The sequence below is a fragment of the Diorhabda carinulata genome, chromosome 1, assembly GCF_026250575.1.
Source record: "Diorhabda carinulata isolate Delta chromosome 1, icDioCari1.1, whole genome shotgun sequence".
NCBI classification, from domain to species: Eukaryota; Metazoa; Arthropoda; class Insecta; order Coleoptera; family Chrysomelidae; genus Diorhabda; species Diorhabda carinulata.
Window position 1 is genome coordinate 12,110,390 of NC_079460.1, and position 18,788 is coordinate 12,129,177.

An 18,788-nucleotide genomic window follows, 5' to 3' on the forward strand; every position below is an offset into this window, starting at 1 on the left:
ACTAATATAATAATTATAGCGATATAATTAGATCAATAAAAATAATAGAATAATAAAAAAAAATATTTCGGTTCATAAAAATAAAATATTGAACTTCATTAGCAACTAATATAATAGTCGATTGATTTTCTGAAAGCTACATTTAAAGTTAGTACAAATTTTGTAATATCTTTGAAAGTCAATGAAATTTTCTATAAAACTTTACTTCAATATCATATTGTCTTGGCTGTAGGTTAACTGGTACAGCATTTGGCAATAGGGTCCATCGTTTCAATTCATATTCTTTGATTATTCCACCTGAATAATCAATCTTCCGCGATTTCACAATATCTTCTTTAAAATGATAATCGCAGATACAATGATGTTTCGTTAAAGTCATATTCAAAATAGAAGACCATTGTGCTAGCAGCGTAGCGTCCTATAAAATAAATTTAATGATTTTGAATTAACGTCACGTTGTTACTTATTATTTTTCAAATTTAATGAGAAATCAATGTTAATCAACAAATATATTTGGGAACATGGATAAATAATTATTGATTTTCCTCTAATAAATTTTGCTTTCTAACAGATTCAAACATGACTTACCTTTGGTATTCCAAAGAGACTTGCTTGTTTTATATTTTGAGATGAACGAATTCCACGATCTTTTAAAGAACCACTTATACATCCAGAAATACAACAAGTTTTTACCATGATTTTTTGTATTCTTTTTTTACTATTTTTTTAATATTTTTAAACGTTGTTTAATTCTTTTCACCACCTACATAATATTCTGTTTTCGTTAGTTTATAGAATCTGAAGCTAGTTTCAGATATAGTAAGTGTTTAACTTCAGATCTCAATCCCATAGTACAATCAGCGCCACGTATTATCCCTACAGAATTCAGACCATATTTTAAACGTACCGTCCATAAGAGATGTTCCTCCTTCTCTACACTCCATAGAACACAGGATTTTAAATCCTGAACATATTTTATTAGCACCGCGAACGCACAATTTCACACTGCCCATGAATCTAGTAACAGAACATGTTCAGGATATCTACCGCGAACAAAACTAATAATAAACACGCGCGTTCTGACCTGATGCACTTGAAGTTTGCACACTATTTGTCAAGTGTTATATTGTTAGAAAGAAATAATTAGAAAATTAGAATTTGTTCAATCTAATATACGAGTACTTGTAATAATATTTCATTTTTTTAAAGAATTTGTTGAGTTAGTAAAGACAGCGTTCGATATAATTTGTTTATAACTTCTCCATCTACTGGGGATTTGGATTTCCCATGTTCTTTTGTTTTTCTTTCTTTATTTTTCAGCTTACCCAAAAATGACTGTGGGCGTGATTCAATCGACATCGTTTCCATTTGGTTTGGTTTTGTAACGGGTCTGTGGAGGCCCTTTAAGGCTGCTCTATCTATCTTAAAGTTTGTACATTGAATAGTTTTGATTTCTTTCATTTTAGGTTGTAGTTCAAGAAAATGTATGCGGCAGTGAATGTATCTTTGCTTGTCCCCGGTTTGAAATTAATCTTTCTTTCGTTTTTTTCTTATGTACAGTATCTGTCGCAGTGTCTGTTGTTTTATCTTGGGTAGTAATCTTTACAATGAATCATATCTTTTCAAAGTTTTTCTATTGTAAATTTTAGTCGTGTTTGTATGAGATAGGAGTTTGACCCATCTTATTTTTATTGCCTAAAATAGTCTTTTTACTTCCGGAAAGATGTTCGCTAATCTCTTAATATTTAATTTATTCAAGACTTCAATGGGTTTTAGTTCCGTTGAGGAGTTATTATAGACCCTAGTTATAGGACATGGAAATGTTTAAGATTATCGAGACCAATAAGGCCATGGAAGGTAAAACTTCAGTTTTTCTAGAGAGTTGAATTCTGGAAATGAAAGGATTCTGACACTATGCTTTTGTGAATAATTTTGAAAGATGTGAAAGTGCTGATAAAGGGATCGTATTTTTAAATTTCGAAAATTAGTGTAATTTGTTTTGGGAATAAGGAATAATTTTGTAGAGCCTGTATCTATTAGGAGTTTCAAAGATGGATAAGAAATTTCGATATATGGAAGTTCCTTTTTATTAGAAAAAGAGTGCTACTATTATATTCTTGCTCCTGTCCATGGATCTTTAGGAAAATTTTATGTACTCTTCTTACTGGATACCTTGTGCATTGTCGAGTGATCAGTCATCTGGTGATTGTTCCATTTCGAAGAGGTTCTCTTCATCGTCGATTTGTTCGATGTTGAACATTTCTTCGGCAATATATTTCGGGTGGGATTGTAGAGGTCTTTGATTTTTATTAAGTGGTCTGTTCCTATTTGTAACAGCTGTCGATAAACTCAAGGGAGTTGGTCTTTGTTGTTACGATGTCCCTGGTCAGGATGACCAGACGTTCGGTTGATTAGCTATCTTAAAAGGTTGTCTTATTTCAGGTCTTACTTGGTTGAATGTAGGCCTTTGTACATTTTTGAAAGGTTGTCTCGGCGAAGATTATCTTTTTAATTTCATTGGTAGTTATAAAACACAGGATGTTGTTGGACTATTGTTTGTGGAAATGCTAGAGGTGGTTGAAGATGAGCTGTTTATTTCTAGACGGAAAAGTTTGTGGATCGTCCCAGAATTGATGTTTGAGGTGAATTATTACTAAATTCTAAATATCGTATGTTGTTTTCTTTTTGAATATATTGCATCGTGGTTGCTAAATTATTCGACCTCATTTCTCTTATAGTTGAGCCTAAAGGTTCTCGTAAGCCTTCTAGGAATGTTGTTAGTGCCTGTTTTCTGAAAAATGAGAAAGAGTGACCTCTGTCGAAAGTTAACTAAATCTCTGGTGAACAAATTTCCATTTCTCTGATTTTAGAAATTCTGAATCAAGATGTCTTTTACAGCTTCTCATGTTTTGTATTCATACATAGAAATTACTTGTTTGGCTCTACCAGTTATTTGAAATTCTATGTAAAAGGATTTGGTTCTGAATATTCGCTGGATTATTTTGGTTATAATTATGGTTCGATAGTAAAGTCGATATATTGATGAATTGAAATACTTCATTTGGATTTCCATTAAAGTAAGGGATGATGCATAAATTATTCAAGTCAAATAGAGCCATTATAGTGTTATCTCTGGTTTCTGTCTTATTATTACGGTTTGAATTTTTAATACTTGAGTTATTTAAATAATTTGATAATTCTTGTCTACTTATGTTAAAGTATACTATGCTTGGTATCGGGTCGTTAATACTAACCTAAGACGTCTGACATCAATAAAAAGGCATACAAGATACAGACGATCGATGCTAAGGTGCATTGCTGAATCTTCTTTCTGTTCCGGGATGAAATATCTTGATGGTTACCCCTGGAGCTTGATTTTTCGGTGATAGTGGATAAACTGTTGGAAACAACGGGGATCTGTAAGGACTCTCCACTATTGTACTAAGTCTCTGGAAACCTCATTTTTTATAAACACTTTTACTAACTACGACTTTTACAGGAAATTTAAAAGTATACCCAATTAACAATATAACGAAACTAAGACTAATTTTGATTTGGTTAATTTATATAAAAAATATTGATGATTCGGCATCGAATGTTCTATTGGAAGGTTTGTTTAACCATAGTTCTTTCACTCGAATGAATCAACAAAATTTGAAATAATTTGTTTAGTCTAATATACTGTAATAATATTTCATTGATATATATATTTTTTTAAATTTGTTGAGTTAGCAAAGACGACATCCGATATAATTTATTTATTCCAACGTAAAGATATACTCATATATTATATTTATTCTATCTTAAAGAAGTTAATAACTCGTGTCTGAACTAGGCTTTACAATTAGAATACATACCTCGTTTGCAATAACAACTCTATTCTTTACAGCTGTGTACCGCCAACATTTTTCATTTTTATTGATAAGTAATAATATTATTGATGATATTTCTAATGTTGATTCTGATATCTTATCGAAACATATCGATGTTTGGTTTTAAAATTAAAATTATATAATTATAAAGTGTGGTTAAGCTGCAACATCGAACTAGATTGGTCGTGGTTCATTTGGAGACCTGAGGCCCACTGTATTAACCTTTTTGGTTAATTTTATAATATATCTACTAATTCCATTATCTAGAACTCGGTTCTTTTGTGAAGAAGAAGTATCAGTTCACAACAAAAAATCATAGAACTACCAAAAATCTATAAGGTTAATCCTCATATTCAACATTTTCCAAGGTGTATAATTTCGAAGTATTTCTCACTCGTAGACAGAGATGCGGAATGTGAAGAAATGCTATATAATAAGTAAACATCTTGTTTCCATATCGTAATGTTAGCGATGAATCGTCTGAATTATTATTGAGACTTATCAAGAAATGTATAACTACTTACCAGTATTCTGGACTTAAGTAAATTTGACAATAAAACGTGAGATGCTAACATTTGATATACCAGATCCACATATTGTAAATTGATGCACAACGAAAATAATATGTGAACATAAAAATATTCTTTTTAGGTTTGTTCCAACTCAACAAACAACAAAATCATTCAGAAACAGCCATGCTCATACGCAGTACCAAAAAGGTGTTCGGTCAGTTTTGAGAATGTTCTTTTTTTATCACTATTTGCGTACTGTTTCTTAACGATCACTTCGCTACATGATCTTGAGCTGGAACAGACATCTTTCTAGCTTGATATATTTCAGGATCATTTTAAAACGATGTGAAGACTGAATCATCAAACGTTCATAAATATACGTATCGAATAATAACATCTAATTTAGGTTTATCAACGACATTATCATAAATAAACATTGCTGAATTGATTAAGTATGTCTACTTTGCCTAGAACAGTAAAATCTATTCAAATTCAAACTGAATTTTCGTGTTTCTATGTCCTCTTTGTAATATGTTTTCAATACCTTAACCCATGTATATTCTCCTTAATAAAGATTAGGCCTTCCTTTCTTCTAATTGAATATTTCCTTTAATGATGGCAGTTTACTTAAAAGATTTTGCATACTCCGTCCGTTCACGTGTTGAAAAATGAAATAAAAATATAGTTCATTTTTTGAACGTTGTCAGAGAAGGATGCCAGAAATTGAGCCCTTGGCTGACCGAAGAGTGACTTGGCGATTATAACTGCACTAGGAATGAGTTCTAGACTGCACCCCGGAATATAATTTTAAGCTTAATTATTGTAGGCAGGCAGAAATAAAAAATCGCCAAATGTATAATAAAAAATGAACTGTAGGCATGAGAATTTTTACTTAGTAGCTAGGATTGGACGCATACGCTTGTGCCGTTAGTATTATTCGTCATAATTAAGTTATAGTTATATTTTTTATAATACAATTTTTTGGCCATTTTAAATCGTATTGAACCGAAACTTGAACATTGTCCTAAATTTCATTCTCTACTCGCATATATGTACACCCCATTTTCCTTCATTGGATTAATGAAGTTCAATCATATTTCTGATTATTTTTTTTAAACCTATATCTCTATGAATAAGTGATTTGACAATGAAAATGTGTAAATATATAAATTTTAATAATCTCTCCGTATCCTGTCGTCGAGAGTTCTATCGTTTGCTCCATAATTTGCTAAATCTTCTATTATGTTATCTTATTTCATTCAGGCATGTATACAATGCGTATGCTGGATGGAAACAACACAATTAACAACGTAGGAACCAACAATACTTCAACAACAATGTCACGAAATGAAATGGAACGCATGGATACTTCAAGCGATAGTGCTGTCAGCTCTATGGGTTCAGAAAGAGTACCATCACTTTCCGATGGAGAATGGGGAGATGCTGGCTCGGATTCTGGACACACATCTAATGAACATTATGTTACTGACTATACATCGTAAGTTTTCATTAACTAGATAAACTGACATTTATTACAGTATAAATAATCGTTGGATAGAAGAAAAAACACTAAATTATTCCTCTATTTGCCAATTCTATGTGTAGTTGATATCGCTGTCTATGCAAGTCTATCACTTATTTGAGAAACAAAAAAACAAAAAACAAAATTAGAAAAGCTTAGAAATATGTTTTATTTAAAAATACCTTCACAATCTATGAAACACTAATATAAAGTAATATAAATTACTTGTTAAATTTTGAGCAAAAATGAACAAAAAACTCTTCTGACTTTGTTAGACAAGAAATAAAATAGTGGTGGACTTATATTGGTGGAACATGTGGAGTTTTTCTTTAAATGATGCATAGTATCTAATAACACGTAAAACTAAAAAAGTTAAATTGTGGACTTGTCGGGCTTCTCAAATAAGCAATTCAAATGTAAAAAAGGCTGGCAGTTGTTCTTGAAAAGCTATAATTTTTTTGCACAATACAAATCTGACCTCAGACTTGCTCTATCCTCTCAAGTTTTTGAATAAGCTTAACCCAAAATTACAAAAATACGTTTTTTTTTTGCTGTTTCAATTATTACTCTCATCCTTCAAAGCTCTCGCCAAATTTAGAAAAACTTCTTTTAAATTGAGATAATGTTGTTAGTCATCTAGTATTTCAGAAATTCCGTTATAGCTTTCAAATACACATATTTGGTAAATTTTGCTTAAAAATGTTTATGTCTAACATCGTCTTGTGATCCTCATCCCTTATATGGGAAATTCACATTTCCTTACTTATATTCGTATTCAGCGACTCTAAAAAAACCATGAATACAAATTCTCACTGTGATAAACTTAATTGAGAATAGTGCTCCAAAAAGTTTATTGCTTATCAGAGAGTAGGGGTGCTGGAAGGTCTATACCCCCGGCCACAAGCGTTACGATTTTTCAATATGAAATAGATTTCTATCAAGAAATGACTATTTTAAAAATAAACTTCTACTTTCAAACAACAACACAGTGAATACTCATATGTAGAATTGTATACCGTAGAAAGTATAATTTCTGCTTCAATTCCTTCAACGAGCTTTGAAAATTTGGTTCATGCTCAGAAGTGAATTATTTTCAACTCTATATTACATTGTATGCTTTGTTTATATACCTTATTGCTTTTTATAGAAAATTGCGGCCATTCGATTACAGCTATACTAGTCGACAACTGAACAGTGGCCTAGCGAGCTCAGATAACCCCAGAATTCCGCCGGTTGCGCAAAAGAAACATCAAATGTATGGAAAAAGGTACTTCCAAGACCACAACTCGTTAAACTCATCACAACCTCCTGCCACATCTTTAAAATACGAATACAGAGAACCTGCTTCAGTTTATAACATCAGTAACCAATCGGAAGGCGCTGTGGGACCGAAGATTCCAGAAATTAAATACTCCTGTTCTATGGAATTCGGCGTCCAAGGACATTTGGCGAGAAATCCAGTAAATCACATTCCACACAATCACACTTATCATTTACCAGCTGAGAGTTCGGGTGCCATGCAAAGACCGGTTATTCGAGATAAAGCAAAACAGGTGAGATCAGATTGATATAATTGTTACATCACAAATATTTATTAAAATATAAATAATAAAGTAGATTCTTATTCAATTTAACTCGTGTCAAGTCTGTTAAGCCAATAGAAAGCCACTATTTGGTATGAATATCACCAATAGCTCTTGAAATGCTAACTTAGAATGTATCCCTAGCTAAAATCCAACTTTCTTAGTCAGATGAAATTAATATTTTATGTACCTATTAATTATTTATAGAATTAACATTTTCCTGTTAGATTCCTTAGATTGAGAATTGACTACCCAAAGAGTGTGGAGTGATTTAAATACCCAGCAATAAAACATAAAAAAAACCATTGGAAAAAAATAATATTATGACAGATTACTGAGTATACTATAGTATGTATGTATAGTTCTGGGTATCATGTGTACACTGCGACCGAAAGGAGCTATTGTGTATTGTGCACTAACTAGGTTATAAAAAACATCCATTTCCCACTAACATGTCTGCAAATAAAACTATGGAACAACTATTTTGGTTGTTCAAGAACCACGACCAATCAGATGGACGAGATGGTGGCCGCTAAGACCACCAACAAACAACAAAGTCTTTATTTTAATCTTACCTCTATAAGAAGTAATTATTCATAATTAAATTATATTCTCATAATTTGGGAGAGATCGTAGGCTTCAAAGGAACAATTTGAGAAACCGCTAATAATTGTTAACGGAGAATGAACTATGATTATGACTAGTCACTAACTGTGGAAAAATATTCGTCCCTTTGAAGAAAGACTAAAAATTTGATACTTTCTTACCCACTCCTTGACACTTTCAATTTTAATTGAAAATATAACGATCGGTTTTAATGAAAAGAAATAAGAAGTGAAACATATTACTTTCATTTGTGAGTTAAAAATCACCTTCTTCTATTCATTAAATCTTATCATTTGAAGAATTGTTTTATTCATTTTTCAGCGAAAAACTGAGGATGAGCATTTAACGCGAGACGAGAAACGTGCCAGAGCATTAAATGTACCAATTACTGTGGACGATATCATAAACTTGCCAATGGACGAATTCAATGAACGCCTTTCTAAATACGATCTTAGCGAAGCTCAATTGAGTCTAATTCGAGACATCAGGCGAAGAGGAAAGAACAAAGTTGCTGCTCAAAACTGCAGAAAACGGAAATTGGATCAGATATTAAGTCTCGCAGATGAAGTTAAGGAAATGAAGGACAGGAAAATGAGGTTAATCGCTGAACATGAATATGCGAAGAATGAATGTAAGCGCCACAGAGATAAATACCAACAACTTTATAGACATGTTTTCCAAGTAAGTATTAGATAGTAAAAATTCAATTCTTGTTGTGAATCTGAAATATTCATATTTAAATGTATATTAAACACATATTATTTTCAGAATTTACGGGATCCCGATGGTAACCAGTATTCTCCTTATCAATACAGTTTACAAACTTCAGCAGATGGATCCATAATAATGGTTCCTAGATCGAATTCTAACTTATCGAACACTGATCCAAAAGATCATCTTCAGAACCGCAAGGAACCGTAAATAACTTGCTCAAAACTTTTATTTTCTGATTGTAGTACCAGGGTTGTTTTTGTTTTGTTTTTAATATTCTATTTTTACATAACAGGACACTTCAACATTAGTAAAAGTTTTGAATTATTCAAAATTATAAATTCTAATTTACTAAAATTAGCACACATTCCCTATATATCTGAAAAGTACAAAAGAGTAGAACCGACGCAAAAACATTTTTACTTTGAATACTTACAATTTCAAATAATTAATTAAACCCAATGAGAAAGTTGTACTCTACCTATCGATTCCCATGTAAAACCAAAAATTTGTCGGTGATCACTGAATCTAACTGGATAAATATTCTACTCTTTCTTAATAAATTGAGTTATTTTCCCAAATATAAGGTAACGTAATATTTTGTTACCTACATTTTGGCTTTGAAAGCTTAATTAAAGAATATTTTTATAGCAAAATTATGTTTGTAAATTTCATTTTTCTGGAGAAATTTTGTTGTAGATTTTATTCGTATTTATTTAATTATATTACATAATCCATTAAATAATGCTAGGCGTTTCAATCAATAGATATATCATTATAATCTAGAACTTGAAAACAGGTATCACCTTAACCGATAGATTTAGATAGAATCGAGAGACAGATATTTAGCATAATGGATTATAAACTTTCTTGATTTGATTTATTTATAAAAGCATTTCTATTGTTGAAATATTCTGTATTCACACTAATATTTCAGATTTCAATTATCAAGCATTTGTTTTATTAAGATTTTTTGCAGAAATACCCCTCTATTGTAGTATATTACCTTTACATTGTAAATTAAAAATAATAAGGAATGATCCGTTTCCAAAATCTCAATATATGTATAAAAATTCTAATTGCATTGATGATTTGATGAACGAACACAGTTTTATACTTAATAAATAATTATAGGACATTGGAGAAACTCTCATGCATATTAATATTAGTGAAATATGTATTTATAAAAAGGTATATGTGTTATTAATTTGGAAGAGAGGTATAAAATTGATGTTGGGTGGATAAACATTACATATTTTTTTACTAATTTGATTGAAAATACGATGAATAATAGCTCTTTTGCATTTACTTGCATAAAGTTGTTTAAATTGATGTCATCGATATCATCCTCTGAAAAGTTGAAACTTCTCAGAAATAACAGAGAGATTGTCATTGTATTTTGGTCAGTCTAACTAAGTAGTGAATGTAATTCAATTGAATATTGTACATCTGAAAGCAAAGGATGTTTCTCCACCTAATTGATTTGATAATGTATAAAATCTTATATTTAATGTAATTTTCATTTTATATCTTAGAGTAATTAACTAAATCGAGTAGTAGATAAGTTCAATAACAGGTTTATTCATTAGTCACCATGCAGAACAAAAGTTCAGTAACTCTTAGTACCTACTTATTTTGTAAGCCTCTTGGCTTTATTGAGTTTTTGCTTAAGTACAATGTTTAGTTCCTTTATAGATTCACAAAGTACTGGTTATAACACCAGACAAAAATACGTAAGAGTTGTATAAATTGCTGATTGTTAAGAAGTATAGATTGTTCAGTAATTCCGTAGTATTGGCTATAATTGATAATTGTACAATGTAATGTCTCACTTTCGACATCTTCATGAGGTCTGTTTAAAAACAGGAGTGTTTTGAATTTTAAGGACATTCACAATACCCAAACATATATGCAAATGGGATGAAATGTTTGAAAAATATAGTAAGCATGGCAGATGATAAACGTGAGAGATAGATGATATCTGCATTCTAATAATGTTAACTGTGTAAATAGGCTATTTCTTACTACTCCTAGTTTTTAAACAGAGTATAGGACTGCGGGATTAGTTTTTTCTATCATGTATATTTGAGAAATATCAACATGAAATTGGGAAACTGAATATGAAAAGAAGCCAGAAGAAAAAATAGTTTCATGGTCCGAATGAAATACAGTATAATACAGAATAAAGTAAATAACCCAATTAGCTTTAACTAAATTAAGTGATACAACCTAATATCTGTCCTTCCTCAATTGCTACTACCATCTTATAAGCCATCATGTGTAAAAATGGTCAAAAAGCAATATATATACACCAAATATCAAAATAAATGGTATATTCAAATTTGTCGCGCACTCCTATATTTTCTTCAGCTTGCAATACAAAATATACCTCAGAGATTCAGCATTAAGGTGCTCTTGTTTTTGAACGTATGCCGCAATCACAGAAAAAAGCATTTGCGCCTTACTCTGTAACTCTTCACATTATATATAAGGTTTGTCTTATCATCAATCAATATCTCAGCTACATTATTTTTCTAAGTAGTGTGTCACCACCAATTGTAATTTGTATTTTGACGTTTCTGGGTTTTCGTAATAAAATAGGAAAGTCAAATCAATCCATTTCCAAACAAAGAATCAGATATATTTTTTATATAAATAATCAGGTGATGAATATGCCTTTTTCTTAACGTTTTAATGTATATATTAATTAAGGTAGAAGTGAATAATTAAAATGGTGTCTGACTGGTGTTGGAAAATAGCTTACTATTATTTTTATTTGACCTGATAAATAACTTAGTTATTATTATAGTTCAGCTTTCATTAATAATGAATCCTAACCTTGTATTTATATTTTCCATTTTATTTACACAATTATGTTCTTGATGTCATATATTAACTTCGTCATATTTTGTAAGATAGTTCTTTACAATCTAGATGCACATATTCACTTTTACTCATGCAACAGCTAAAACTGTTGGCATATTTAAAATAAATTCAAAAACGTTCGATTGATAATAATTTTTAATTTTCTCTTTTGACCATTCAACAAGTGATATGCCATCTGTTAATAGAAATCTGTATAAGTGAAAGCTAGTAAATTCTCGTTTAAAATAAACAATTTTCATTAAATTTGCTAACGTTCTCTTTAGTTTTTATGGTATTAGATATGTTTGTTGTTTTTATTTTGTACCTCTTCCGCCGTTTTCAAATTTTATTTAATCCCTAAAGCCTTCACAATCTCCGTTAGCGAGGACTATCATAATTTGGTGTAACTCATGGTTAATGAGGAAATTATCATCTAATGTATGCTTCCATTTTTTTCCAAAATAAAGCAAAATGTTTATGACTCAAAGGAATATTCATCATGAATTTCAATAGAAATAAGCAGAAAAACAAAGGGACTACGTCTCAGGATTCAGTTCAATTAATTTATCAAAATTTCGCCTTATAAGAATGAAACCATTATACACCTAGATGTTTTCACACTTCCTACCTATTACTGCTTTACAAGATCCTACTCCATCACCTTTAAGAGCAAATTACCCAGATATTTGGTAGGATTTAGTAGTTAGACCACTACAAACAAAATGGACATATATTTAAAACTTTGTACTGTTTCTTTATATTCCATTGTTTGTGGAGGCGCCCATATACACCGAGAAACTCATGTAAACTTACCTGATTCAATTTAATGCACTAAGGAACAACAGACTGATATTTCTAGAAAACTATTATGCTATTTGTTTACACTTTATATTGGCTTGTTCAATTTAAAGTTATAAATTTAACCGTCGGAACGTTAGTATCTACGCAGAAGTTCCCAATCTGTCAAATAAGCTATACAGCACTAGATACCTTCATTATAAAAAGTATATATGAGCTGGTTTTATTGGAAGTGGTATGTCATTTTTACATATATTGAGATATTTAATAGTTTGCGATTGAATCAATTTAAAAATATTGGCCATCTTTAATTAACTTGAGTGAGGTTTTTTACATCGTACATCTTTTGAATTTTATTATGAAATAATAATTACTAAAATTATACCACTTTAAAAAAAACAGCTCATATATAAATTTGTACCAATATCTTTCCATTTAAAAAGAAATCAGGCACTCATAGCTGTATAAGTGCCTTCGAAACAAAACACAAATTTTTAATAGGTATAATATTCCATTGACTTGTATACTTCACATATTCACACTATTATCGAAACTGTCTATCTTACAACATTCACCCAAACTATGCAAAGATGGTGGACAAATCCAGTCTAATATATCCCTTTCTCTTATATATTTGTTTATTTTTGAATGAAGCACTTCAATTTATTACATCAATGACCCTAATATCATTAATAATGGCATATGCATAATAAAAAATGTATACTATGTAAATAAATTGGAAAATATTATTTATCAGGCTAATTTTTACATAATAGCCTGTCTAGTAGTCAGATTCGGTATTACTGAGGAGCGTATGTGATTTATAATTCTTTTATATAAAATTTTTAAGTAGGATCATAATTTCTATTATTTGATAGATGTATCAAAATTCTAAGATCAATTATATTAATCTAGACTAATATTTTTTATGAACATTATAGGTTTTGTACATTGTATAGTGTAAGTAGTCGAATAAAGTTATGAATGTAATTAAGTCGTTTTTTAGTTAACACTGGTCTATTGGTACATTCACATGTAATGGGTCTGTTCATAAAAAATCTAAGTGTTTGGTCCTGTTGGTTTATAAGCAATTTCTTACTTAAATAGCATAAAACTGATAGTAAAACCTAGAATAATGTGATTTAATTGATATGTACATATATCCGTATAATTTTTTTATTGAAATGCTTGAACTCGTAGGTTGATGTTTTCATTTTGATTTTATTTTTTTAACGTTTCATTCCTCATTAAGAGCATTGTTCAGCTTTAACCATGGTGATAATATTAATTATAATTCTTTTGATAGTGCTCCTAATGAGAGCAAAAATATATAATTAAAATATCAACTTCATAACTTCCTAAAAGGTTGAAGAAAACAAATAAATTTAATTATATACTTGCTATAAAATTCAGGTAATTGTTGATGAAATTTATCTATACTCCGTTTTTAAACTAAGAGGACCATTTGAATTTAAGTTGTCAATTCTGTAGATTGCCGATTGTTCAAATCCCAGCCAGTTTTACACAGCACTTTTGACGTATATTACGACTGACAATAGACAGCCTAAGTCTGACGTCACAGAGACGGGTGGAGCTTATAACGACTCCAAACAATTTCATTGATAATGGTATATGCCCATAAGCAACTTTTCATTTAGTGTTTTCGTGGTTTATGTGTTAGAATAAGACTTTTCAGTTGAATATATTGTTGAAGGAATGTACTATTTAAGAGGTTTTTATTAGTTTTTCACCAGGTGAGTTAATTAAACATATTAATTGTGCTTTAAAACTTGTTGAGGTTATGTCTATTTTATTTTTATTGTTAATCTCTGCCATCTACTAATAGTTATGAGTTTTCGAGTATAAATAAATTAATTTTTAGGTTTTTAAGATTGAGGACTGCTTCAGAATGTGGATGTTCTTTGTTCCAGACTGTAAACAGTACAGTTCAAAGCATCCATGTGTAAGTTTTTTCGGTTCCCAAGAAACAAGACCGAGAGGAATAAATGGATTTCTCTCATAAGGTAAAGAATGGTAACATTCACTTTTCAAAGATTTATGTTTTACATTTATTTATTTACAGAAGGAAAGATAGAGATCCATGTGAAAAAAAGAATGGGCCAACTTTAATTTTTATATTCAAAAGAACTTTAATATAAAATCACCAGAAAAAAGGTATACATTTTGTTGCAGAAAGTCCATTAGTTTAATAAACCACATTTTTTAGAAAGCGAACTGTAAAAAACCTTGTGACCGACCTACTACCAGGACCTTCAACCGAACCACTACCAGGTCCTTCAAGTGAGCCACTACTAGGATAATATTTTTTATTGTAGCAATATATTTCCTTATTCAACTTTTTTTTGTAAAAGTTTAGAAATTTTTATTTGAAAAATGTATATTTATATTTTACTTAATTTATAAAGGACATAATTGATGTAATACAATTATTGTTAAAAGTAATAATAATACTGTTTTGCTAATTTAATAAAAGCCTGTAAATCCAACCACAATTTTCATAAAGTAAACAAATACAATTTGTTTTAAAAATCTTTATTGACAAAATAGCATTGTACATTTATATTAAAAAACATAATTTCCTGAACAAAAATTTGTATAGAGTGGCGTTTCAGTCTAAAAAAATAGTAAAGATTTGTCCAACTATCTCCTTACACTGTAGAATAACCTAAAATCACATTGAAAAACATGTCAAAAATTTTAATTTAATTGTCTAACAACTTTGGTAAGTATTGTTCTATATAGAAATTTTCCAAGAGTGAAATGTTTTCTTTCCATGAATCGTCAAAATCTACAATTGTCACAACAGTTTCCTTCAAGGTATAAATACATAAGTAACATTTTTTCTTTTTTAAAATATGTAAAGCTCCTTGAATTTGGTGATAATAATTGTGACTTGTATTTATGATCAAGTTACCCTCATTGTCATAAAAAACTATATATTTTTTAAAATTCCTCAATTTTTTGGACAACTTATCATTTCTGAAAGAATATGGGCATTTCACTTTTACAATGGCTTTTCTTCTTCATCAATTATTCCAACAGGGCTAGCACCAAGAAGTCCTGAATTTGTAAGCCATACTACCGTACAGTTGGCCGAACATTTAAATTATAAATCTGCTTCAAATGAGCATTTTTCATGAGTTCTACCCCACTGGATTGCTTTGATACCATCCAAATTGTATTCACCTGGAAAAATGATGAATTGATTATAATAAAAAATGTATGTCAAATTAAACTAAAGTAAGGAAAAGCTACATAAAATACCATTTTTGAAAAGACTACTTTTTAAAAAATCAATCTTAGAGGCTCAATAAGCAAATTATTGATAACATGTATGACTAAACTATGTAATAAATTTATGATTTATTACTCGCCTAAGAGTGTGTTGAACAAACTCACTGAGAATCTGTTTGCACTCCTGCACGCTGCAATAATAGCACCGAAGCTGCTAGCAGTTAATCTAAATGTTCTTTCAAGGTACCATTTTTCATTTGATACCTGGCCAGTAGAGGTGACAGATATTTATTTTATTAGCTGATCATCAACAGCACATTTTTCTTTGAACACAGTGGCCTCCAAAAAGTCCTTAGAAGAAATTATTTCTTCAATTACTGGAAATCCATTTTCCAGCAAATTTATTGATTCCTCATTCAATAGACAGGTAAAACCAACAGTATTTCCAAAGCTGTGTAGCCCTTTCTTCAATCTGTTGATTGATGCTTTTGGTACCCCACCTTCAAGAGGTGTATAGAGCTTTGGTGGGTAAAATTCTTCTGCAAATTTCACTGGCCCAACTTTCAGTTTAAGTAGTGCCTTCCATGCACACGCTTTATCTGTTACAGATATATTATAATGCCCAAAAAGTGCCAACGCCGCAATGTGATTGAATGTAATTCCTTATTACCTTATCAAAGTCATAGATACCTTGTAGCTTCTGTCTTTCATACTAGCAAATACTTCCCCTCTGATTACCAGCAAATCAGAATCAACGTCCATTTTCTTCACATGACTGGATTCTAGGCGTTTTCACCCCTTTTTATAATTTTGTTGTGTATTCTATACAAGCACTGGTGCTGGAAAGTTTTAGGACATATTTAAAAGCCATTATTTTCTTAACAACAAAAGGATCTGCAAAACAACAAACAAAAAGGTACTGCAAATATAAAATAGACATAACCTCAACAAGTTTTAAAGCAGAATTAATATGTTAAATCAAGTCACCTGGTGAAAAACTAATAAAAACCTCTTAAATAGTACGTTCCTTCAACAATATATTCAACTGACAAGTCTTATTCTATCACATAAACCACGAAAACACTAAATGAAAAATTGCTTATGAGCATTTACCATCCATTATCAATGAATTGTTTGGAGTCGTTATAACCTCCGCCCGTCTCTGTGACGTCAGACTTAGGCTGTCTATTGTATAAATTGTAAACAAATAGGGATTTGCGATCTTGTTATTGTTTTATCTAAATATAGTATATATAGTAAATACAGTTCTTGTCAGGACCAATTTGAAAATGGACTCAGATAATATTTCAAGTACTAGCAGACATCATTCGCCCCCTAATTTCCCTCCAATTTCTTAGACCTTTTGATATATTAATGCATCTAAATGTTCTTGATTTTTAGGTCTTTAAATTAGTTCTTTATTTTTTTTTTGATAAAGTTAGATTATCAAAAAAACTAAAATCAAGAACATTTAGATGCATTTATAAATATTATAAAACAGCATAAAGATAAGTTCTATTTCATATGTGAGTGAGAGAAAGAGATATAAGCTTTATTGTCATTAGAAAATTTTACAATTTCATGGACAAAGCGACACAATTTTATATTAGATAATATAAAATAACAAATTTGCTCAATAATAATACATATTATTTCTTACTTCATACTAAATTGTTATTCCCGTCTATTGAGTCTATGGTAGATTCAAGCAGGAATACCTTTGTCAATATTTGGAACTTATTTGCAATTTTTAATTCTGAAGATAGCCGATTGAATATTTTTTTTAGAACTGAAGATGTTGGAATTTTTTGAGAGGTTAGGAGTGGGTATAATTAAATCAATGTCCAAATTTTTTCTTCTAGTAGGGTAGCTATGAATGGGTCGAAACAAAAGGATTCTTAAATTAAAAGAGCATTCTACTACTTTAACCATAATTATAAGGAATAACATTGCGGCTTCGGCACTTTTTGAGTATTACAATATATATGTAACAGATAAAGCGTGTGAATGGAAGGCACTACTTAAGCCTAAGGTTGGGCCAGTGAAATCTGTTGAAGAACTTTACCCACCAAAGCCCTATACACCTCTTGAAAGTGGGGTACCAGAAACATCAATCAAAAGATTGATGGAAGGGCTACAAATATTTGGAAATACTGTTGGTTTTACCTGTCTATTGAATGAGGAATCAATAAATTTGCTGGAAAATGGATTTCCAGTAATTGAAGAAATAATTTCTTCTAAGGACTTTTTGGAGGCCACTGTGTTCAAAGAAAAATGTGCTGATGATGATCAGTTAATAAAATAAATATCTGTCACCCCTACTGGCCTAGTATCAAATGAAAAATGGTACCTTGCAAGAAAATTTAGATTAACTGCTAGCAGCTTCGGTGCTATTATTGCAGCGTGCAGGAGTGCATCAATAATTTGCTTATTGAGCCTCTGAGATTGATTTTTTAAAAAGTAGTCTTTTCAAAAATAGTATTTTATGTAGCTTTTCCTTACTTTAGTTTAATTTGACATACATTTTTTATTATAATCAATTCATCATTTTTCCAGGTGAATACAATTTGGATGGTATCAAAGCAATCCAGTGGGGTAGAACTCATGAAAAATGCTCATTTGAAGCAGATTTATAATTTAAATGTTCGGCCAACTGTACGGTAGTATGGCTTACAAATTCAGGACTTCTTGGTGCTAGCCCTGTTGGAATAATTGATGAAGAAGAAAAGCCATTGTAAAAGTGAAATGCCCATATTCTTTCAGAAATGATAAGTTGTCCAAAAAATTGAGGAATTTTAAAAAATATATAGTTTTTTATGACAATGAGGGTAACTTGATCATAAATACAAGTCACAATTATTATCACCAAATTCAAGGAGCTTTACATATTTTAAAAAAGAAAAAATGTTACTTATGTATTTATACCTTGAAGGAAACTGTTGTGACAATTGTAGATTTTGACGATTCATGGAAAGAAAACATTTCACTCTTGGAAAATTTCTATATAGAACAATACTTACCAAAGTTGTTAGACAATTAAATTAAAATTTTTGACATGTTTTTC

At 30.4% G+C, this 18,788-nt stretch overlaps 1 protein-coding gene and 1 long non-coding RNA gene across 3 annotated transcripts in view; one reads left to right on the top strand and one right to left on the bottom strand.

Annotated features, from left to right (window-relative positions):
• Positions 1-13,459, top strand: part of LOC130894150 (segmentation protein cap'n'collar) — a 189,641-nt gene extending 176,182 nt beyond the window's left edge. For both annotated transcript variants that reach the window (XM_057800759.1, XM_057800767.1), the window contains exons 9-12: positions 5,648-5,882; positions 7,054-7,459; positions 8,417-8,776; positions 8,864-13,459. In XM_057800759.1, the coding sequence (XP_057656742.1) occupies positions 5,648-5,882; positions 7,054-7,459; positions 8,417-8,776; positions 8,864-9,016 (1,154 nt within the window). In that variant the 3' untranslated portion in view covers positions 9,017-13,459. The remainder of the gene's footprint in view (positions 1-5,647; positions 5,883-7,053; positions 7,460-8,416; positions 8,777-8,863) is intronic.
• Positions 13,460-15,006: 1,547 nt separating this feature from the next.
• LOC130894283 (uncharacterized) lies at positions 15,007-17,078 on the bottom strand. Its single transcript, XR_009059312.1, has 2 exons — positions 16,712-17,078; positions 15,007-16,618 (listed from the first exon to the last, which is right to left on the bottom strand). It is a non-coding gene; the product is annotated as an uncharacterized LOC130894283 (long non-coding RNA).
• Between the last annotated feature and the right edge of the window lie 1,710 nt (positions 17,079-18,788).